This window comes from Clarias gariepinus, chromosome 1 (genome assembly GCF_024256425.1).
Source record: "Clarias gariepinus isolate MV-2021 ecotype Netherlands chromosome 1, CGAR_prim_01v2, whole genome shotgun sequence".
NCBI lineage: Eukaryota > Metazoa > Chordata > Actinopteri > Siluriformes > Clariidae > Clarias > Clarias gariepinus.
Window position 1 is genome coordinate 47,273,980 of NC_071100.1, and position 24,638 is coordinate 47,298,617.

At 38.1% G+C, this 24,638-nt stretch overlaps 3 protein-coding genes and 1 long non-coding RNA gene across 4 annotated transcripts; all 4 read left to right on the forward strand.

The window, feature by feature from the left end:
• The first annotated feature begins 11,059 nt into the window (after positions 1-11,059).
• On the forward strand, positions 11,060-15,556 carry LOC128521588 (uncharacterized). Its single transcript, XM_053495550.1, has 10 exons — positions 11,060-11,171; positions 11,683-11,786; positions 11,901-12,066; positions 13,156-13,300; positions 14,237-14,301; positions 14,378-14,562; positions 14,662-14,844; positions 14,924-15,012; positions 15,098-15,267; positions 15,365-15,556. Exons 1-10 carry the CDS (start codon positions 11,073-11,075, stop codon positions 15,554-15,556), a joined length of 1,398 nt encoding a protein of 465 aa, XP_053351525.1. The 5' UTR covers positions 11,060-11,072.
• A 1,356-nt stretch (positions 15,557-16,912) lies between these two features.
• LOC128521604 (uncharacterized) lies at positions 16,913-20,677 on the forward strand. The gene is made up of 11 exons (XM_053495551.1): positions 16,913-16,988; positions 17,068-17,201; positions 17,289-17,447; positions 17,807-17,990; positions 18,081-18,292; positions 18,414-18,602; positions 19,263-19,405; positions 19,489-19,654; positions 19,828-19,911; positions 20,177-20,314; positions 20,648-20,677. The coding sequence occupies exons 2-11, from the start codon at positions 17,082-17,084 to the stop codon at positions 20,675-20,677; spliced, it is 1,425 nt and encodes a 474-aa protein (XP_053351526.1). The 5' UTR covers positions 16,913-16,988; positions 17,068-17,081.
• A 942-nt stretch (positions 20,678-21,619) lies between these two features.
• Positions 21,620-22,376, forward strand: LOC128507825 (uncharacterized). Its single transcript, XR_008355839.1, has 3 exons — positions 21,620-21,810; positions 21,918-22,133; positions 22,239-22,376. It is a non-coding gene; the product is annotated as an uncharacterized LOC128507825 (long non-coding RNA).
• A 294-nt stretch (positions 22,377-22,670) lies between these two features.
• On the forward strand, positions 22,671-24,613 carry LOC128521620 (uncharacterized). Its single transcript, XM_053495552.1, has 6 exons — positions 22,671-22,743; positions 22,838-22,941; positions 23,022-23,103; positions 23,882-24,019; positions 24,231-24,372; positions 24,501-24,613. Exons 1-6 carry the CDS (start codon positions 22,675-22,677, stop codon positions 24,611-24,613), a joined length of 648 nt encoding a protein of 215 aa, XP_053351527.1. The 5' UTR covers positions 22,671-22,674.
• Positions 24,614-24,638: the final 25 nt, after the last annotated feature.

Consider the following 24,638-nt stretch of genomic DNA (forward strand, 5'->3'; position numbering starts at 1 on the left):
AGTATGTCTATAACTAGAAACCTAGCAACTGCTTGGATACCATCAAGGTAGAAAGTTTTCCTAGGATACTAGAGCCATGACTACCATCGGGCTGCCTGCTTCGCGTCTGAAACAATGGCCTCCCAGGAACTCCTTTAATGGCCCAAACTTGTGATAATGTCTTGAAGCGAGGTCAGGAAGCGAGTACAAGGATGTGGAAATAACTTCCAGCCGAGTTCCAGTAAAGTGCAAGTCGTGATAGTGAATGATCGTGTGTGAAGTTCCCACAGACAGATGTGTGTCTTTTGCAAGTTGGCGACAACTTATCTGTCAGTTTTCAAGGGCCAGGCATTCCACTCTCTGGATGCTCATGGGAAGGACTGCACTGGGCTCCGAGCCACCGTAGATGTGATCATCATTCACAGACGTACTGCGTTCTTTAAAACGTTTCCAGCGTTCAGCTAAGATACTCGTAACCGCACTGTGACTGAAGTCTTCTGTGAAAGACAATGGTGTTTACGCCTTCATTCATCCGAACTGTCATCATGAGTCCCGGTTTGATTTGAACGAGCCTTGTAAAATAGATTACTAAAAGAAAAAAATGACTTAAGTTTTTAGATGCATGGACAGCCACTTCTTTTGTATGTGTCAGTGTAAAAGTGCGTAATGCCTCCAAATCTCAAGTATTCTGTCCACTTTCTGTCCATAATCTTCAGAGTCTGATTGCGGTTTCCAACTGAAACACAAACCATAGAGCACAATTAGTCACGTTTTCTAAGCTGGAAATAGTTCACATCCTAGATGAACAAATCGCCAGCTTCTAACTAATAAGAGTAAGAATAATGCCAAAACAAACAAACCACAAAAAAACCAATCAAAACCTGATAACAGAGGCATCTCAACAGACAGCATTTTATCCAAACAACAGGCGCCTGCTTCCAGGTGCTGCTCCCCTTAATTACTCCTGAAGTTTTTGTTTTCATTCCAGACTCACCCACGCTCATAAGAGGAAATACCTGTTCCTATTTCACTTTAAATTCCCTGCTCGTGCTTCGATTGCGCAAACGGCTTTCCTTTGTCGAAAAAAAAAAAGCCCTCAGTTATGTCTGCATGTAATGTGTTGAGGTTCTTATTTCCCAGTTCTTTCTTACTGTGGAAATAATTGCACTCACATCATAGGTTTGTTCCATTTCCATGATTGGTTTTATATATACATTAACATCACAGCACTGTTGGATTCTCAAATCTAATTGTTCAGAAGATATTGATTATTTTTTTGATCTTAAATGATTCTTTAAGGTTTCATTGGAAACGAGGTATGTATTATCTTTAGCTATTAATGCAACGGTGTTGTGTTACATCCAAGCTCAACTCAAATTCTCCTGGCTCCTTATTTGACCTCTGAGGATCTGTCGACAATTTTAGAATCATATACCACATTACACCATTGCAGACTTCCTCCCATGATGCTCCTACCTCCTTCAAGATCTTTTTTTGGATATGATCTTATTATGGATATGATAATCACTTGTTTTGGAATATAATGATTCAGAAGTACGTATTATGTGGGAAAACTTAAGAGCGTATAATTAGTCAGCTATAATGGAAGTGTTATTTTATTTACAGATTCCGTGTTATGAGGCAAAACCGCAATTTTGCACATTTTGGGTGATATGTCTCTCGTCCATATTTACTACTAGGACTTATTTTTTTTACAAGGACGGAGTAGGAAGCTAAAAAGTAGTTAAAAAAGGAGATATGGAAAAATCCATCACAAACTTGACCTGCGATGCAAAATGTACTAAAAACATGTACATTTTTTCATGACATTACATGGAGTTCATAATGTTCTGAGCTATATAAATATATCTCTCTCTGTGGGGACTGTACACACGATCATTCACTATCACGACTTGCGCTTTACTGGAACTCGGCTGGGAGTTATTTCCACATCCTTGTACAATCCTCACAACATTATGAACACCTTTTAAATACTGTATATGTACGTGAGATAAAAATATGATGATAAAAAATACAAAAAGATTTCTCACAGACAGGGAATTAACTCAATGTACATCCAAAATGGTCTCTTAAATCATATTTGTTTTGAAAAAGAAAACTCTGCTTGGATCAGTACTCAGTAATTAGGAGACCATATTTATGACGATGCTTTCAAATTTCTTTAAAAACCTGGTAATGCTTGAAGACTGTAGAGCATGATCTAACATTTATACAGTATACATTAATTTTAGTTAATCATACCAATCATACCACAGGAGCAGATGATCCTCTATTAATATTCTGGATTATTTTAGGATTTTCTCCTCAAAACAATTTTTAGTAGACAAATGTTTCTTGTTTTCTTGTTAACCAAAGGACTGATAGTTAAATGAAATAAATTTCAATACCCCATAATGACAATGTGAAATTTATTAAAGGTAAAAAAAAATAAAAATCACACGTCACAAAGTACATAAGTATTCACAGTCTTTGCCATGAAACTCAAAATTGAGTCCAGGTGCATCCTCTTTTAACTGATCATCATTGAGGCGTTCTGAAGCAGGTGAAAACCTGGCCAGCAGGAGCCATCTCTGCTCTTCAGGACTGTTTCGAGAGCACTGACTGGAACATGTTTAGGGAGGCTGCAACTTACGGCGACTTCCCTGACTTGGAGGAGTACACGTCATCAGTGACCAGCTACATCAACAAGTGCACCGTCCCAATCAGAAACCGTGGATTACTGCGGAGGTGCGTGCACTTCTGAGGACCCGACACTCTGCCTTCAAAGCAGAAGACAAGGTGGCCCTTAGAAGAGCAAGGGCCAAACTTTCTCGGGCCATCAGAGAGGGGAAGCGCGCACACGCCCAGAGAATCCACAATCACTTCAGGGACAGCGGCGCATGTGGCAGGGCTTACAAGCCATCACTCACTACAGGACGACATCACCTGCCTGTGATGGTGACGGCTCCCTCCCAGATGCGCTGAACAACTTCTACGCTCGGTTCGACAGACCACCCCTCCTCCGAACGACCAGGTGCTGTGTCTCACTACAGCTGATGTGAGGAAAACTCTACGCAGAGTCAACCCACGTAAAGCTGCTGGACCAAACAACGTCCCAGGCAGAGTGCTGAACAGCTGGCAGATGTCCTCACCGACATCTTCAACATGTCTCTGAGCAGCGCCGTCGTTCCCACGTGCTTCAAGGCCACCACCATCGTCCCCGTGCCCAAGAAGTCTACTGTGTCCTGTCTCAATGACTACCGTCCCGTTGCACTTCTCTGTGGAGATCGTTGAAAAAAACAAATTTCTGGGTGTCCACCTGGAGAAGGACCTCAGCTGGTCTCTCAACACCAGCTCCCTGCACAAGAAAGCCCAACAGCGTCTCTTCTTTCTGAGGAGACTGAGGAAGGCCCAGCTTCCACCACCGATCCTGATCACCTTCTATAGAGGGACTATCGAGAGCATTCTGAGCGGCTGCATCACTGTCTGGTTTGGGAATTGTGCCATATCGGACTGCAAGACCCTACAGCGGATAGTGAGGACAGCGGAGAAGATCATCGGGGTCTCTCTCCCCTCTATTGAAGACATCTACACCACACGCTGCATCCGCAAAGCCACCAGCATTGTGGCTAATCGGACACACACACACACACACACACACACACACACACACACACATTATCACACAGCTTAACTCAACTACCTCAAAATATTGGGACTGGACTGACTAATCAACACAAGCGCAGACACACTGACCTACACCACCAAATTATCGTACACACCAACCTGTAAATGCTTCACTGTTTATCTCTTTTGCACAATATTCATTACTTTTTGCACTAATTCCTCAATTCTTGCTGCTGTGTTAAGGAATGTTTATGTTTCTCCACTACCTCAACACCACATTTTATGTTCTGTTATGTCGTGGTTGTCGCACTGTCACTTTGTTGTTGCTCGTTTGCACATTTGCACGTGGACTTTATGTTGTCTATAAAACCTGTAGTTATACTTAGCTAGTTAGTTTTTGTTAATTTATGTTGTAATTTCTGTTAGGTCTCTCTGTCCTGTCTCTGCTAGCCAGCTAACTGGGCCTCTTGGTTATCTAATTTAGTGTCTATGGTAATTTATGTTGTAAATTTATGTTGCATGTAGCACCTTGGTCCTGGAGGAACGTTGTTTCGTTTCACTGTGTACTAACTGTATATGGTTGAAGTGACAATAAAGCCTACTTAAACTTGAACTTGATTGAGAGGGAGGTCACCAGTGGTATTATCAGTTGATTGGACATGATTTGGAATGGCCACACCTATCTATATAAGGTAACAGCGCACGTCAGAGCGCAATTGTCTGTAGACCTCTGAGACAGGATTGTTTCTGAATTTAGGTCTGGGGAAGAAAAAAATCTGCAGCATTGAAGATGCTGATGATCACATTGGCTTTTATCATCTATAAATGGAAAAAAGTTTGGAACCACCAGGACTCTTTCCAGCGCGGGCCGCATGGCCAAACTGAGCAGCGAGGAGAAAAAGGCCTGAGTCTAGGATATGATAATTATGCGTTGTAAAGCCTTGATAGCGGCTCTTTCTAACGGATTTCTGAAGTTTATACTATGTATAATTTCATATATATATATAAGTCCCAATTATACTGTATATAATTCGAAGTTGTATTTGTCACATGCACACCCTTACGCAAAGGAAATATATTTCTCAATATATTAACTGTCAATATATTAAATTAATTGGCGTTTTGATTTACTGGTAAATTGGAAATAGTTTAATAATGTTAATATTCCTTGTTGCTCCACTAACTGATACTAACCAATAATTCAAAGAAAAAATTCTGTTTAAAAATATTTTAGAAGAAGTTCAAAAATATATTCACAATATACAGAATATTTTATTGTATTTATATATTACAATATACTGAAAAATGCATAAGGAATTGCTTTCCATATTTTAATGTATGTAATTTTATATTCAACAGTAAACTTTAAAATATATTGAATGAATTTGATTAAATATATTTATTTCTTTATATATTTGTAATGCTAGCTTGTAATTAATTCTAAACTTAACAGCCAAGTATAAATATAATGGTCTTCATATTTTGTCTTCACTGGCTTATATATATATATATATATATATATATATATATATATATATACTGTATACACTACTGTTCAAAAGTTTGGGGTCACTTGCAAATTTCTTTGTTTTTGTTTAGTGATTTATTTTTTACATTCTACAACAATACTGGGGATTTCAAAACTATAAAATAACACATATGGAATTAGTTAATTACGTAACAACAACAACAAAAACAACAGTTAGTTGAACAGTAGAACAGTATTGTCAAGTGTGTTTGCAAAATCCGTCGAGCACCATAATGAAACTGGCTCTCATGAAGGCCGTCCCAGGAGGGCGAGACCAAAACCTACCTCTGCCGCAGACGAGAAGTTCATTTAGAGTTTTCAGCCTGAAAAATGACCGATTAACAGCACCTGAGATTAGAGGCGTTATGAAGTCTTTACAGAGCAGAAGTAGCAGAAACATCTCACCATTAACTGTTCAAAGGAGATTAATGCATTTCTTGAACGCCTTCAGCATTCCTTTACAATGTAGAAAGAAATAAAAATCAGGAACCATCATGGAGTTAAAAAAAAAGTGACCCCAAACTACTAGTTTCCTGTAAATGTATTATTTAATAGATTGTATTATATTTTACAACATATTGACAGATATATATTTTTTCTGTAAGGGCAACCATACAGTGAAATGGTTATTAAAATGTAAAGATAAGATAGAATAGGGAGATTTTGCTGCAGTTGAAATGAAAAATTAGGGAAGAAGAAAAATATAAACATATGAAATTAAAATAGAAATTAAATCATCTCGGATGTGCAGGAAATGTACACACAAACACACACACACAAACTGTACTGTATGTACATCGCAGTTCAATTAGTAGCCAGTATGTGGCGGTGTGTGACTTCCAAAAAGCACTATAAATGCCCATCTCAGTACATCAGTCTGGGAAATGAGACTCACACTGGCTATTCGACTGACCTCTTTGCTTTTAATTGCTAATTAACTTCCCTTATGTACTACTGCGTGTTTCACATGACACAGAACTCGCATGTAAATCACATCATAACAGTAAGTTACAAGAGTTCAATTCAATTCAGTCCGCACAGCACTTTAAACAATGGACATTGTCTCAAAGGAGGATTGTCCTTATTTGGACTACCTGTATTTATATGACATGTCCAATTAAATTCCTGTTTACTATTCAACTTTTCTTAGGTTTATTAATATCTATAACTATAATCTGCCATTTTAGCTTGATTCATCCCAAATGTCATCCAAAAAAAAAAAAAAGAAAATGACCCAGTACTCCAGCTCAATGCCTAGACCATAGGGACTTTTATCATCTTTTTTTAATTTTTTTTTTTAATTCTTTAATTTAATTTAATTTTCTTTTTTAAATTTTTTTCTTCCCTTGTACTCGAATACTTAAAAACACATATTTCTACAATCGGTACAATGGACAGTGTTATGTGGTGGAACCCGCTCAGTCCGGCCTCCAGCTGGGGGACCTTTCTTCTTATTAACCCATACCCTGACACACTCCCCACTCACGAGGACTCTTTAGTCCTAAGAAGCATCGATGCAAGGCATTTCTTTAGTTCAGTTGAATTCCAAGGTCATGTCTTTGCCACGGACGCTTAGGGATCTCGTTCTATTGCTCCTGATCAGCATGTTTAGTGGTAAGTGTGCAATTTTTTTTTAAAAGCTACTTTCGAGTGATCTTTATAAATGCGTTTATTTAGGCCATTTGTATTGACATTGAAATGAAGTGTTTAATGCCTGAGTGCCACAAATTCCTGAATATTCAGTGTACAACAACATTGGAGCAACAACTGGTGTGAGGGGGAAAAAAAAAAACACTCAACAGCATGGTATTATAGGCTAATGTTGAATCACATTGATTGTTTTTCCAAGAACCCCAAAGCAGATTCATGGTCATTTTTTTTTTATTGAAGAAATAAAAACTTTTAATGCTTCGATTATGCAGAGCATTTTCACGCATGCATACTATAGAAAAAGACGACCTATTAAAAGGAGCTCTTTAAAATAAACGCTCTTATCTTAAATGCATAGAGCTGCTGTTATATGAAACAAATCAATACTTTAGGACTGAACTTCAGCAGCGCTATTGTCATTCTTTTTCTCGCCCCCCGAACTAGGTGAAAGCCATAAAATGCATCAGGAACAACTTTGCAAGTCTACTTGCTCAGGTGAGACATAATATTCAGGGAGGAAAAAGATTATTCATAGCAGGTTATTCATGATCGTTGAGTGTTTTTGTGGTTTGCTTTCAGTGTCATGGAATATTGAAAAGGTCCAGAGACATACTTATAGGTATAGCAGCACCATCACCAGCTCTATGAAAGGACCTACATCAGGAACGAGTCAATTAGCTTTCGACTGTGTGGTCGACATCGACACGCTCCCAGGGTGCCCAGAAATGATTTTACATGTACGTATAAAGAATTTTTTTATTTATTTATTTATTCACGTTTTAGAAAAAGTGTTTATTTTATTGATTTAAAAAAACGCCTTCATGTGCAATGTAAACTGAATAAACCTTGGAAAAATATAGCTCCAGGAAACCACATAAGACTAGTTTATGATTGTTATTGTATAATGTTACAGAACAAGTGCATTATTATACACGAGCTGAATTTACAACTGCCTGTTGTAAAAAAAAAAAAAGCAATCAGTATGAATTAAAAATCTTTTCTTTAATTATGTTCTTGTAGCTGAGGAATCCACAAATCAAGCAAAGCTCACCGAAAAAGGAAAACTCTGTGCTACGCTTGAAAACCCTACGGTAAATCAGCCTCGGAATCTTTATTAATTCATTCATCACATTTTCTCTCCATTCATATTTTTGCAGCTCGGTTATTTTCTTTCTGGCCTGACACCGTGACACTTCTTCATGCAGCTGTGATGCATTACTATTGTTGACACAGTGGTTTAAATTTGCAGAAACTCTTTTTTTGTCAACATACAACTTGAGATCAGTTTGCGTGTCCTGCGAATAGCTTCTCAGTTTTGCCACACTCATTTCGTCCAGAATAGGATGTTAATAGTCCATCTGGTGTTTTGGTTTGTGGTAGAGAGGCGCTGGAGAAGAAGCCCCTGCGGTTCCTGCTTCAAGGGGGAAAGGTCACCGCCTTGTGCGCGCAGGGAAGCGAGCAGGTGTGGGCTCTTAACATCAAGAGAGCCATACTGAGCATGCTCCAGACCTCCCGCTCCGGACGGGTCAGAGAGCTTGTGAAAGAGGTGGGGACCTTTTCAACAAGTACTCAAAATGATAATAAAACAGGATTTTTTTAAAACTTCATTACAGAGTAATCATGAATTTAACTGCAGATCATCTTAATATATAGTGCCAAGAAAAAGTATGCGAAACTTGGATATTTCATGTTTTTCTGAATTAATTTGTCATTAAATGTGATCTGATCTTCATCTAAGTCGAAAATTTTGATCAATATAATGTGCCTAAAATAACGTCTTTATTGAAGACACTCATTCAACATTCAAAATTGTAGTGGAAAACGTAAGTGAACCCTTGGAATTAATAACTGGTTGACCTCGCCTCGGAGTGAGCTCTTTTGAAAACTTCAGATGTCAGTCAGTTCCAATGGTGCCTTCACATCTTTGTCTGTCATTCAGGGTTGTTTCTGCTCTTTGGGCCGTTTTGATTGGGCGCCTACTTTTTCTAAAGAGTTTAAAATCACTTTGTAACTCTTTCCAGCTTTATGTAAGTCAACAATTTTTTATAAATATATCCTCTAAAAGGGCTTTTTTGGGCAGGCAATGTTCACATTAGCGTATTCTTCTTGTGCTGAGCAAACTGGTTTTTTTTTTTATTTGTCAAAGTAGCTGTAGTCCACACCTCCAAAATCATTGACTCAACGTATGCTAACACCTGACTCCAATTAGCTTTTTTAAGGTCATTAACTCGAGGATCCTCATACTCTTTCTATGAACACTATGGGGTTTTAATGGTCGTTCTCAATAAAGACATAAAAGATCAGGGCCCGGTTTCCCGAAAGCTTCTTATTGCTAAGTAGAACTTCGCGGAATTTACATTTACGGCCACCGCGCGAAACCGCATAGGTGAGATAGGGGTATTAAACCTCTACTCTGGCATCTCATCGTATTCATTCCATAAGTGCGCTATACTGTACAACCCCAACAACTGACATAGTTCACATTGTTTCTGAAGCCGGCGAAGAGTGTTGTCAGCTGTTTGTCAATCACTATGATTGTATACCTGGTTCGTTTCACCGCCACCACAGGTTACATGAAAATATCAGTGATAGTTTGGTGATTTAATTTATATATTTGTCAGTTATGGATTGCTATTGATAAGTTAACCCTTTGTAGAAATAACCGTTATTGGAAGAATTTTGTGCTATGTTTAATTTGCATAGAAAGTGCTGTCTTTCTTAATGCTGTCATGCAAAATAGGGGAAAAATCGATTCCTGAGCAACCGATGTCAGCTAAATCAGTACCTTCACTGTAGACAGCGCCTTGTAACGTCGGACGTAAAAGGCAGCGATAGTCTTCTTAGCGCGCTAAGAGTGTGCGTTATCGGGAAACCGGGCCCAAAATTTTTTTGTGTTATTTTCAATACTCCTGTCTTAGATGAAGATCAGATCACCTTTAATGACAAATTAATGCAGACAACCAAAGGTTTTTCAGATCGAACATACTTTTTTTGCCACTATAAATGTCATAATAATTGGTGTAAATCACTGTAAATGGTGATAATAGATGATAATCACAATGAGACGTTGATTCATATACTGTATATCTTATATTATAACTGTATGTAAACAACAATTTGTCTCCTTAGCCATTGTTTTTAAGTCGATCTGAATTGTCTCTGAACGGTCCAAGTTGTTTAGCTACAAATCTAACTAGCTTCTAACGAAAGGCTGAATCACCTGATCAAGGAAACTACTTGTTGTGTGGAACAAGGGATTGTACATCCTACATAGTGCACTAGGTTTCCATTAACACTAGTTGGGATTCAACCTCAGAACCCTTAAGTTAGCTGATATTCAAAAGTGGAATAAGTGGAAATGTAAAGTAAATCTCAAAAGTTTCTTAGAACTGTCTATCGCCTCTATGGTTTATTCCCCTCAAAATTTGAGAATTTAAAACTACCTTTACTTAATTACATTAATCAATATTTAGTAATTAACTAGTAAACATTAGTGGAGCCAAATGTCTTGTAAACTAAGTGAACAAGTCATAATCTGGTAATAATAAATAGTGTTTTATAAAAACATAGCATTTTTGATCATGCTGTTGTGAAATTTACGGCCACATCACAGCCATGCTGATATTCAGTACAACAGCACCCCCTTTCATGTATTATTGCTTAAATGAGACATAATTAATACTACTATTAATATCAATATAATAATAATTAATACTATTTCATCTTGATAGACTGATATACATGGGACGTGTATCAGCTCCTATGAGCTAAAGGGCACTTCACTACTGAAGACACGGCAACTGCAGCAATGCCTCCAAGATAGAGTGAATGATTTTTGGTGGAATTCTGTCCCAATGAAAGAAGACAGAGTAGGTCCTTTTTCATATGATCTGTTCAATATCTTATTTCAATCACCCACAAATTTGGTTTTAAACATGATTATTCTCTTATCAGACAGTGAATGCCAGCCTCACATGTACCCAGCTGTATGGCACAACCATGATGGACAAGGTGAACTGCACCGAGACGGTGGTACTTGTGCCCTTGTCAGGGTCACTAGATATGGCGCAGACTAGCACCATCTCAACCCTGACTCTTTTGAGAACCCTGGATGGGATACAAGTAGATTCGGGTAGTGTGAGAAGTCAAAAATGGGTTAACATGACAAGAATGTATCAAACACATACCAACAATTTTACATTTAAAAAAAAACTAATAAATAAATAAACCAAATTATTTTCTATCAGGGTTGCATGATGAAGGATATTTGACCGGTTTGGAATTCGACATGGAAGCGGTAAACCCAAGCCAAGGAGGATCACGCTCAGCTCAGGAACTGTCTAGCACAGTGAGGAGACTTTGTGCTCACTCAGCAGACCAGCAACAGGTCAAGCAACAGTTTACTTCTTAAAGAAATGGTCTAAGTATGATTTTAATGTTTGATTTCCCTAAGAAAATGGCTCCATTGAGTTCTAATCAGCTCAATTGAGGAAAATGAACGAAACATTCTACATTATTTATATGTTTAAGACTGCAGGGACAGAGTGAATCTCTCAGAGCTAAAAAAGAATTAAATTTATTCTTGATAGCTGGTACAAGTATTTGTAAACTAATATTCTGAGCTAATATTTGCTGGACATAACTCGATTTTATTGATTGAGTGAAGTATCTAACACACATTTGTTTAATTTTACCGTTCAATAACTGTTTTTCCCATACTTACTATTCATTTAAGTAGATTTTCTGCCAAAAACTCGACAATCAACAATTTTGCTTCTTTTATTTAGTTAAATATGTGTGCGTAATTTGCTCTGGTTGGACTTTGCAAATAGTCTAATAGTGTAAGTGCAAAAGTGCGTATGATGTTTCAAGTTTTTCTTCTTGTTTTTGTGCCTCAGCAATCGGATCTGTTTCTGAGTCTGGCCCTCCAGTTAAGAACTTTGACATTCCAGGAGCTTAATGATGTCTGGCAAGAGGTCTCCTTTAAATGCCTTGATGACTGGTCAGTCTTACTCAGAAGCACTGAGGAATCTGTTCAAGACATTTTAACCTCAACACTGTGTCTGTTGCAAACTTTGACTATCAGATTTTGCTTATTTTCCTTTAATTGTCACAGGCAACCTTTGTTGGAGGCACTTCCAGCATGTGGCTCTGAAGCATGCATCCAGTTCACAACAAATCTCATCCTCAACCAAGAGATTGGTCAGGATCATATCAGTTCTTTCCTTAGCACGGTCACATTTGCTTCCCAGGCCACACCATCAATGATCAGCAATATCACTGTGAGTTTTTTATGCCACTGATCAAGAGGTTACACCCGCTCTCTGATATTTACTGACATGTCCCATTTCGTTCTCAGGCTCTCTTAAAATTTCCTCTGATTCGTCCGAAGATTTTGCTGGCCATTTCCTCACTTACTCGCCACCTCTGCCAGAGGGAACAGACTCCATGTAGTCACATCCCTGAGGTCGAACAGTTTGTACAGGTTTTAAAGAACGATTTAGGATCAGGCTGTGGAGGGCACGAACCCCTACCTGTTACAAAGGTATAGTCATAAAAAATGCTGGATGCTGTAAAAAAGAAATGACATATTGCCATTAACTGATGGTTGATTTTCTTCCGCAGCTGCTCCATGTTTTGAAAGCAGTGGAGAACATGGGTCTACCTGAATTGATTCCTCAATTGAAAATTTGCATTCACAACTATTCGGCACCTTTAGAACTCCGATTAGCAGCTTTACAAGCGTTCAGACACATGCCCTGCCATAGAAAGGTGTGTATCTCTATAGACCTTCAAGTATCTGTTTCTTTTGCACTGAGTAAGATTTTTTTTTTCTTTGTTTGCCAAGCTAATTTTTCCCACTTTGGTCATTTTGCCAATTCCCAACCACAAGCTACCAGCCAGGGAAGGTAAATTCTAGGTCTTTACTCAAAATATCAAGCCACTGCATTATTTTTAAACGGTTGCTAGCAGGCGGGAAGTAGTAGCTGCCCCTTGCACTCATTAATGGTTATGATTGGCTAGAATCAATTAATTGACAGGGGAGATAGAAAGAGCATAACCACTTATGAACGATTGTGGTTTTATTTAGATTTAACCTTAAATGAAAAACCTAATTTTGTCAACCTGGTACATCATTTTCACCATTTTGGTTTTCTGGTTACTTACCTGATTGAAATGCTTAAGATTATCTAAAGGTCTTACTTGAAACAATGCTGACTTATTATGCATAATTTAGAAACTGTTTCCTGTTTGGTCTTTCGGGTTGACCAGCTTATCCTGTGTTTGCTGTCAAATTTCAAATTGACCCATTGAGTTCATCAACGTTCGATGCTGTGACAGAAGCAACAATGTTGTTTGTCTCACTTTAGAAACTAGTTCTTGCTTGGGCATACCAGCATCCTGAAGAGGACGTGGAGATTAGGATCGCTGCATACCAGCAGCTCATGTACTGTCCTGACCAGGAGGTCTTCAGGATCATAAAAGATACCTTAAACAATGAAACATCTACCCAAGGTAAGAATGATCAGCATGGTCATGAACCACATGAACCAAAATTTAGCAACTAACGTTGCGTTGACTGAATTGTGACAACTCTTTCCTGTTAATGCTTTAGTTGGGTCTTTTGTCTGGAGCCACCTGTTTAACATCCAGAAAACAGAAGATCCTTTAAAGAAAGAACTAATGGAATTGTTGCCACATGACATCATAAGTAAAGACTTTGAAGCTGAACCATGGAAGTATTCATCACATATGGACTATACAATGGATGCTGGTATTTTATAGTCTATTTTCTATGGCCATGTATGTTGAATTTTTGAAGGTGTTGTGTTGACAATAATCCTTACCGTTCTTGTTTTTGAAAGGAGCCGCCATTGTCAATATTGAGGGAGCTTTGGTTTTCTCCCCAGTGTCTTTTCTGCCAAGTTCTGCAGTGTCCAATCTCACAGCTTACATCTTAGGCAGATCATTTAATATTTTACAGGTAACAAAATAATATATACATTTAAATAATTCACTGCATTGTTTTCCTTCTGAATAGGATAATGATCAGTAAACTTGTGGTCAGGTTTCTTTAAGAATGGAAAATGCAGAACCTTTCCTCTGGAGCATGTTTGAAGGCCAGCTTGCAGCTACTAATAAAAATCCTACAGAGCAAACACTGTCTACCTTACATGGGAAAAAAGAGCGAAAGAGAAATGAGGGAAGGTGGTTTAGCCAACAAGAAAATACAAATCAGAATGAGGACTGCAAGTCCAACATCTTGAGTGTTCTTAAAGCTAAGGTAAGGGGATCAGCGTGTGGCAATTCTTTGAGTGTTTTAAGTCACACATCAGGAATAACCAGGTTTTTGGTTTAAGTTGACAGAAAAGAGGAAAAGCCATGATGAGTTTCAGTGCTGGATTAACGTGAAGATGTTTGGTAATGACCTTACATTTATAACCTGTGAAGAACTACTTGGCAAACTGAAAGAGCTATCACTTAGTGTAGCTGGTTTCACTGTGAAGCTGTTGAAGGTAAGAAGAGACCTGTTCAAACTTTCATAATTCTATTTCAACAATGTTTTTTTTACGAGTATCTTGTGCTTCTTAGGGTCAAGAGGTTAAGGTCAACCACAGGGCGGTTGTGTTGGCAGAAGAACTGGTTTTACCATCACTTTCAGGGTTGCCCATCAAGCTGAACATCAACATGTCCTCGTTCTACTCGCTCTGGGTGAAGGGCAGTGCTAACTTTAAAGATTGGTCTCAGTTCTCTTTGGCTGGTTATGTCAAACCAAAGTAAGCACTTAGTCTTTCTAGATTCTAAACATATTTGGAAAGTTGTTTGATTTGGAATGACAAGTCTACATCTTTTTTTGTGGTTGTTCTTTCAACCAGGACATTTGTTGCCATCTCAGTAAGAATGGGAGTGGATGGAGCTTTTGGTCGAGTTGGAATGGAGTGGGTTACCCAATTCAAAACATCCACCAGTTTGGATGGAGGGATATATGTACACAATGGACAAAGTCTGAAGATGGTTCTCAACACACCCGATGATGTTATGGATATTTTGTCCTTTAGGTCTGAAATTTTCCATAAGAAGAATATATAAAATGCTGGCTAAATCCACAGTAGATCACTAATGCCTTTTTTCAAACAGTTTCAGAATGTATCGCATAAGTGGAGAAAGTAGAGAGGAGCTTACACCAAGGAACCTTAAAGAGAAGACTACCTGTTCTCCCAAAACATGTACTCAACACAATTTTACAAAATCAATTATAAACAATTACCTTTCCTAAAAAAACATTAAATTAGTTGTTTCCTCCTGGTCAAGGGTCAAAGATGCTTGGATGGCAACTATGCACGGATGTTACTTACCCTGTGCTGTTGATGGGAAAAGGTTTTCCACCACCTGGCCCAATGATCTTTAGTTTGAGGCTTCAGAAACTGGACAGAGTTCTTCAAAAGTACCTTTTAGAAGCAGCATATGCCTTTGTACATCAGGTAGACTTTTTAGAAAATCTTTGTTGCTGAAGTTCTAATTTTATATTTTTCTATTGTTTTTACCTGTAATTTTATTATTATTATTTTTTTTGACCAGCAAAACTCCTGGATTCCACGTGAAGCCAACCTCCTCATTTTTCTCGGAACCCCACAATCCACCATCCCCCGAGATATATCTTTGGACTTCAGTCTTAGTCGTCAGAGGATAATTTTGAAAATTATTCACCCTCTGAAAACCATTCTCATTCAAGGTTATTCATGGAGTAAAAGACACAGGCAATTACATTAAAGACATAGCAGTGTAACATGTGAATATGTTATTGTCCATGTATTATCTTGTATTCTTCTACACAGGGCAGTTTGATTACCTGAATGGTCAGAGGTCAGGAAGAGCTGAAATACTAATAGATGACAAGTACCATTATTACCTAAAGGTAATAAAATCGGATGTTCAAAGCAGAACAACGTCCAGCATTCTTTACAAAAAATCTGTAATATATTGTATATGGATTTTCGATTCCTTCTCTATTTCAGGGATTAATAGAGACTCTGAGTCTTCCATTAGAAAAGAAAACACAATGCCAGCTTGAGGCCAAGTTTGCAGCAGATGGGCATCCAGTGATACTCTCGGTTAATGTCACACATGGGCTCAACAGGAAGATAAGCGTCACCGCTAAGTTGAGAAATGTCTTCATTAAGGACGCTTCCTTTTCAGGCAAGACCTTTATTTTTGGCTTGCATTTTAATATGTATATGGGTGTATGGGGCAGGGGTAGTTCAGTGGTTAAGGCATTGAATACTGATGTGAAGGTCAAAGGTTTCAAATCTCAACTTTGTCACTGTTGGACCCTTGAGCAAGGGCCTCAACTGCTCAGATGTACATTGAGATAAATGAATTGTATAGTAAGTCACTTAAGATAAGGGCCTATGCATACATGTAAATGTATCATGTTAAATACATAGATACTTGTGTATCCCCGTAGAAAACAAGGTTCCAGCTAGCACCATAAGGCATAGTTTGATTTGGGACTCAATGAGAACCCATTAAAGGCTCTATATAGGACCCTACAGAGGTGGTTTTACTTTTATAAAATGCTAGTGTACCATTGAAGACTCAAAGGTAGAAATAGGATCCATGGATCCAAAAAAATCTTCTAACAAATCAATGTAAGGCAATAGCAATTGCAGACAAAACAATCCAAGGGAGACAATAGTGCAATGGCAAAAGTCATAGAAACAATAAATCAGTCGGGACGTATAACATTCAGAACTTACTGTGAATGTTTGGCAAGACTTTGCAATGGCACAGAAGACCACAAGTTGATTTTAAACATGACCCACGACATACAATAATTTACGGATTAGCAAATTACTACTATTTAGGGGATGTTAAACACTGCTAGTGAGAAGTAGCATTTAAAAATGTTGTCACAGATAGAATTCTTACCTATTTAAGGAAACTTTGAAGAACCTTGTTTTATCAAGTTCTATTAAGAAAGAATTGTTTTTCTAATTCATTATTACTCAAAGCATATAGTGGATCAAAAGTATGACTTCATCCACAGTGCAGATGGAGCGAAGGCAGGACGAAGGGAAGAGGCAGTATTCAATGGATGCAGGTCTTCGGTTGCCTTACTTACTTAGTACCAAAATCATTGGACTACTTGAACACAAGGGGTTGAATTGGACCTCTGGCTTCAGAATCAGATATGGAGTGAAAGGTTAGCAATCTAAGTTTTTAACATTGCTCCTTAAAAGTAGTAGAGAATTGTTGATCAACTGGTCTTATGTCATCTGTAGAGGACTCAGAAAATATGAAAGAGTGTCACATGTCGCAGAACCTGAGACACGAGATTAAACCAGTAGACAAGCACTATGGCATGACAGTAGAGCATGAGCTCCAGTGTTCTCACATCACATTCATCAATCACGGGGTAACAGTTTTATATTATACCACATGGTTATATCGCAATTTGAACATGAACATTCATATTTTTTTACCATGTTGTTCTGAATTACAGATTCAGATCCAACATGAAAGGAGCCCTGGTCATATCCAGTCTTTACTTGACCTAAGCTATGGCAATCACTGGAACCAGGGCAGCAATAAACAAAGAGTCCTCCTGAGTCAGTCCATCAGGAACCAGTCTGGACAGGGTATCAGCAGTTATGGTGTGGAGGTGAAGCCTTTTCACATCTTGCATATTTTGTTGTACTCTTCAACTCCATGATCCCGTGTTTAAATGTTATGTACTTGCTCTCGTTCTGTCAGCTTCCTGTAGGTTTTGAAGGTTTCTCTAACATTTCAAAAACCATTCCAGTAGATAAAATAGCTGTGCTAAGTTGCCCCTGGGTTTAAATGAATGTTTAAGCCCATATCCCAGTGCAACTGGGATATCCTTAGAATCCATTGCAACCCTGACCAGAAGAAATATGTTTATAATAAAGTCTTTTTTATTTATTTATGAAAAGTATGTACAATAGTTGTCTTCAGTTCCATGACATGGCTAAGTAAAAAGTTGAAATCTTTATATTTCAGTTTAGCCTACGAATCCCAGACAAAGGACTCAATTGCAGGAGTCAGTTTTTCTACTCCAACCAGAAAAGAAGGCAGTCTGAGATGAGCACCCATCTTAAGGTCAATTATAATGACCAGATTCCTCTAGTAGCTGGGATTCATTGGAAAGATATGTCTGCAAAAGCTTCATTAAGAAAATACGAAGGTACTGGCCCATCATACTGTAGACTTCCAAGTTTTTCGCATTCATGGTAAACCTTTACACCAAAGTTTTCTTCTTCATTTCTGACTGCAGGTTCCGTTAACATGGACACACCGTGGCTATTTGTCTACATGACTCATAAGTTATCACAGCTCCAACAAGGCACAACCCAGTTTAGTTCTGAAATTACAACTCGCAAGTTGGTTACTATTCGAAACTTGATGCTGGATGGCCTCTACAGGGAAAGGGGCAGAGATAGAGAAGGACACTTATATTTATTCACACCAACACTCACCTATCTAAAGGTAATCATTGTAATATTATCATGTATTACAAAATTCTACATTTTATCGGTCACAAATTGTTAGGAATATAGAAAATACAGTACCAGGACAGATTGACTTATGTGTGTTTGCTTTGCTCCAGGCAGGCGGGTACATCATAGCAGGGAAACGTCGAGTTAACACCTCATGTTTCATCAGCACAGCCTGGATGCCAACGTTGAGAGGTGAGATTTCACTTGGGAATGGAAAAGAGTTGAAGACTCTGGATATGAGCACCAGCTATGGCAAGCAGAATTTCAACATCTCTGCAAGCCTCAACATTGTGGATAAGGTACAGGACCTATTCAACCCATATAAAAATGAGATCATATCCATACCTTAGGCACTCTACATTCTTTCTTTCAAATAATAACATCTACGCAGAGGTGGAGGGTTAGGTAAGTACAATTACATAATTATTGTTAAAAGTAGTTTTGTGAGTGGATACTTTTTAATTCTACTTTACTACATCCTACAGCAAATATCTGTACTTTTTACTTCACTACATTTCTGTATGCGTTATGTGTTAACCGCAGTGATATGTATTGTTTGAAGCAAGGCTTCCTACTGACATTATTATGCTTAACTTCTTGTTATGCCTTTCCAATTTATAATGCTTAATCATGTAGCAGACAATTGAAATCAGAAACTGAGATGTTTTCAGATAGTAAAGAAAAGGCACATTTACAGTCTGGGATGGAGACCAAGAGAGAGAGAGAGAGAGGAATGTTTACTATGACTTAAAGGCTAGTGTGAGCTAATACAAGTTAATTAATTAAAAACTAAAGTAAATTTTAAGGTGAGTGTTTTGTATTTTTACTCAAGTAGAAATGTAAATGGACAACCTCTCCTTTACTTGGGTATTATTTCACCTCTTCTTTTACTCGGGTACAGGATTTGTCTACATTGTCCCTCACTGCATCTACAGTATGTTTGGTAATTCTTATTTCAGAAGCTAAAAAAGAAGTTCTTGATGATGGCTATGACTCTGGCAGACCTAAACAATTCTTATGTTGAGCTGGATATTGGCGGTAGAGTGGAAGAGCTGAGGAAAAACCTGAACTTGTATCAAAAACGATGGATTCTGCATTTCAGGTATCCTAGTTTTTGATGGGATTGTACTGTACTGTAAAGTATTAACAGAAACAACAATTGTTTGTTAAATTTCTCTTTTACAGGCAGCCATTTACATTCCTCCCACAAAGTCTACATCTCCAGAAGACATTCACTATTGATCTGGATAAAGGAATCTACACGCTTGAGTCAAAGCTGCTGCTCAGTGAAAACAGAAAAGCTATTCATTTGCTGACTTTTGGATTTCCACCACAACAGTTTCAACCATATGTATGTTTTAGCTACATCTACCTTTGTCCTATGTGGATTTGTGGATTTTTCTTTTTTAAATCATTGATTAGACAAGAATAATTGTATTATTCTTATATCTTAACCGCAAATCTTTAGTGGTCTTGGCTAAAATCTTTTGAGTTGGTCTTTGAAGTCATTGTTCTTGGTCTTAGGTGTGTTCCTCGCTGATTAATTCTTTCAATTTGGAAAATGTCCCACAAGACTTGGAGATTTGCATTAGCATCCATAAAAACCAGGTAGGCCAAAGCACTACACATCATTCCATATCGGTAATGTAAAAATAGTTCATGAACATCAATACTACAAAGAAATAGATACTAAAAGTACATAAAATAAATGGCATCTCTACTAAGTGAAATAATGATTTCAAGAAAATATAAACCAGTTTAAACTTAAGTGTGTTTAAGTAAATTAAAGGATATATTTAACGGTCACCTATCAAGGTTAGTTTCTTCCTAGATAACCTAAGTATTACCTCAAATAGCTTAATTTGTTTTTCAGACTATGCAAGTGCTGCGAGGGAGGATGCTAATTGCTAAAAAGGAGAAGGTTCTGGTTCTCGGTCAGATGCAACTTTATGATGAAGGTTCTTCTCAGCAAAGTGTTGCAATTAAAGTCAACTTTACTCAGCTGCTACAGGTAAAACTACATGCCACATCAGTTTTTTTTTTATTACATGCCTTTGTGCTAACATTTATTAAGCAAACAACCAGTTTCTGGTAAATGTCAATAAAAGTGATTGACATTTATAGAAGGCCTCAAGCATGGTACAGTGATGAGACTCTAAGTCGCAGTAAAATGTTTGAATCATGTGAACTTGCTGTACATCCTGGAAAGCCGATCTTGGCTAAGGTAGCTCAGGGCAATAATCTTGAACTCGATCTCTCCTGGCCTACTGAGGAATATTTTAAACTGACATCAGGGTCCAGATCTAGATTCTAAATGAATCATATTTATTTTCATTCTTTGTAGAAAGATGAAGAGGGTGTAAAAAATTTTTAGGGCATTGTAATGAGGTCTATTTTTTTTTTTTATTAATAATGTACATCTGGGTAAAAGGGGTGGATTTTCAAAATGACCTTGTCAGATAATTGTAAATAAAGGACAGAGGAAGGAAATTCCTTCTTTCCATATTCTTCAGGAAATTAGGATGATGCAACTAACCCTAACCCTAACCCTGTTGAACATGTCCATTGACTTGTGAAATTTTCTTGTGTTCAGTCCATATATCCAATTAATACAAAAGTATGCTTTTTGAAGTATTTTAATGATTGTAGTGTGCTCCAGTGAAGGAAAATGTAAATGTAATATCATTAAAAAAATGTCTGCCACATTACAGAATCTAACTGAAATCTAACATTTTTATTGCAGATGGAAATCCCTTCCTTGGTAACTTTTGATGGTGATGTGGTGAGAAGTTACAGGACGAGTAAAGAATTTAAATATGTCGCAAAAGGAAACATGGTCATCGATACTAAGGACTATAATGTAAAGACCTATAATATTTACAGTATATTATAACATATTGTATTAATACAAATAGATTAATACCTACTGTAGGTGAATGCAGTATGTAATGCATTTTATTTTATTTCATTACCCTAATGACAATAAATTGCTCATGTTAACCAGAAGGAAAATGTTTTTTAGGCATATTTTATACTTGAGAAGACTTCTTCTGGAAATATGAGCAGTTCTGTGTATCTTCGGTCTGATGGAAAGACAAATGCTATGCTAGATATTTCTCTAGCTCACGCTATACGTAAAAGTGTTCAAGCAATCAACTTCAACCTGAGTTTTGAGCAAGATTTGTTTCCACCAGTAATTCCACACCTACGCCTTCAACTCAGGGCAGACTCGTCCTCAGACAGGTAGCTTATCCTACACTACGGTTTCATGGATTTCTTGCAACCACAAACACCATATTTGTTCTTCTCTCAGGTTCTTTGTCTTGTGTGCACTGAGAAAGAGCGAAGAGATTATTCAGGCTCAGCTGAACGCAGCTCTAGCGCAAAACCCTGGACTCTGGTTGTCTTTTTTAGGAGACTTGAATGTCTCACTGTCTGGCGTTTCGGTCCTGCCACGTGTCTCAAGTGTAGCAGGGCTACTGGATCAGGCAGCGGATCTGACTGAGGGTAGGCCAAATCATTCATTAAATTTGACATGCTGTATTATGATTGTTGTGAAAATGGAAAAGGCTTGCAAATGTTTTATTTTTTGTTTTATGTCTTATGTTTTTCAGGACATGTGACATTAACAGTAGACCAAGCAGTATATCGTGTAGAAATGAAACACGAGAACTTTAAAGAGGAAGTTAACGGGTCTGAAAGTGTCTGGATATGTGTCCTGGCTCAGGAGCGGTCGCTCTGCTTGAACATCAGCAGGAACTCAATGCAGCATGGAGAGAACGGTCTTCATGCTCAACTTATTCACTCTTTTCCTTGGTTTCTCTCAGCAGGTACTCTCACATCCATCTTTTCTATGAGTTGGGCGTTAAACTGGGGCACATCATTGGAATGCTTACACTCTTTGTTGCATGCTTTGTACACTTTCAATGGGACAGGACTCCCGTTTACCTCCAGTGCAGCTCTGGATGTAAAGCGGAATGAAAGTGGGCTTTCTGTTGAGCTTGCACTCCATGCTGGAGCCCAAGACCTGAAGCTCACACTTCAGAAGAATCTGCACAACTCTACAGAAATTACTGGAGGATTACTGGTTAGTGCTGCTTTTTTGTTAATATTATCTTTTCAAAATTTTTACAGGTATTTCTTGAGAACCTGATTCCTTTAGGTCAAGGTTCCATTGGATGTCTATATTTAACATCGATGAACTGTTAGAGGATTAGCAAGCCCAAGTTTGGTGGCTCTTTGTGAGACCCTTGTTCTCTGGGTCAGATGGTTCCATTTGTTGTTTGAAGGAAATGCCTCTGATTCCTTGCTCATCTCCTACAAAGAAGACAAACTGCACAGACATACGGCTTGTTTTCACAGGTGAGCTGCATGGGGAGGATCAGCCCGGACCACCTGCTGAGTTACTGCTACTCAGAGGCGCTGGAGCAGTCGCTCCGGGTACGGATGGTTTCTTTAGCTAGTTGAATCGCACATCTGAAAATCATATCCTGCCATATTACTTATATGGGCTTCTTCTTCTTTATGCAAATAGATGGAGATACACGCTAACATCTCAGACTCCAGACACATTCTGCCAGAAAACCAAGGAGCCTTCTTGTTGGTCTTTAAGATCCTGGGACACCATCTAACATCAAGGTTCAATACAGTCTTCTCATGATTAAAAAAAAGTTGTTGTCTTTCGAATGTTCTTACTATTGTCATTTCTTTCATTTTAGCACTGGCCTGATGCTTAATGTTCACCACAACATCTCCTCTCTGCAACCGTATGTCCCGTTTCAGTTTGACACCAAGTCACAGGTAGCTCACAACTCTTTGCAGGTCTTACTAAAAGTGGGAGTGGGTCCAAATTTGATAAGCAATAAAACTTTACATTTTTGTCAGTGTCCCTCAATTAAGATTCAATTTGGGTGTTCACAGCATGCTTTCCTTGATTTTTGTACTTTTTGTTGATCCGAGGGGTGTTTAAGTCGAATTGGGACTTTTGGTTCTTCAGAATTACAGAAAAAACTCCCCATGGTTGTTGGGTTTATTCCCACAGTCCAAAGGCATGCAGATTAGGCTAATTGGCTTTCCCAAATTACGCGTAGTGGGGAAATGCATGTGTGAATGCTGACTGTAAAATGGGAATAAATACAGTGGTAATCACCATTGACCTCCACGGTCCCTAGTTGGATTGTAGAGACTTCTAGTTGGTTAATGGATGGACATTTCTTTATATAATCCCCTGCTACACTAATTTACTTTTCCCAGTTTTCATCTAGTGCGAAGTTTTCTTAGTACATTGGAGCTACGATCAGAATACCTAATCTAGTTCTGAAATGCTAGTCTCCCAGGAACTCCATTAGCAGCCCAAACATGTGGAAATGGCTTGAGACGAGGTCAGGACTGTATGGGCAATGTGGCAATAACTCCCAGCCGCGATCCTAAAATGTACAAGTGGTCAGGAGTTCCACTCATTGAATTTTTATGTTTTTACGCTAGTGTTTCTTTCTTTTATTGGAATCATGTCATTAAGTCTAAGACTTGTGTGTCTCTCCATGCCACTGATATCATGCTTGCTCTTGTCTTCATGAAGCTCAATCGGTCATCATCTTCAATTAAAGCAGCAGCAGAGTTCCTCATAGACAATCATGTGATGCGTTTGAAAGCCCAGGCTTCCCAGACAAAGCTTGGATTCAAGCAAGTGTTCGAGCTCTCCCACTCCTTACCTCAGGTGGGAAAGAACTTCTTGAGCATTAATATTGTATTCATTCAATTCCCGCTCACAGCTTTTCTTCCATAAAATGCTGAAATATGTTTCTGTAAAGAAATCAGAAATGTTTATCACCATCCATCGTTATATGGTTATAATTGTATAATTATATGATTATAATGTATAATTAGATTTGTAATAAATGGCACTTTTTATTTCTATTCCTGCGTAGCTGATGTCAGTTCCCAGGAGTCTTTTAATAAAGACTGGGCACGCGCTGCACAACGGATCCCTCGTCCTCACACACCACACCCAGTGGATGGATGAAAATTCACCTCGCCCTACAGCGTTAGACCTGAAATCGAAACAGATAGGTACCAATTAATAATAATAATAATAATAATAATAATAATAAATATAAAGTATAAGTATAAAGTTTTATTCCTAATCAAAGGGCAATTATTTTTTTTTTTTTGTCTAAATCTTTCTTTCTTTTTCTTAGATGAATCTCGAGGGTGGGAGCTAGAAATAAGGCTAGAGAATGAAACACAGAGCAAACGGGGCAATGTTATCCTTAACTGGGATTTGACTGGCTTGCAAGAGGAGGTACAGTAGAACGTGGGCGAAGATGCCTCTTCTC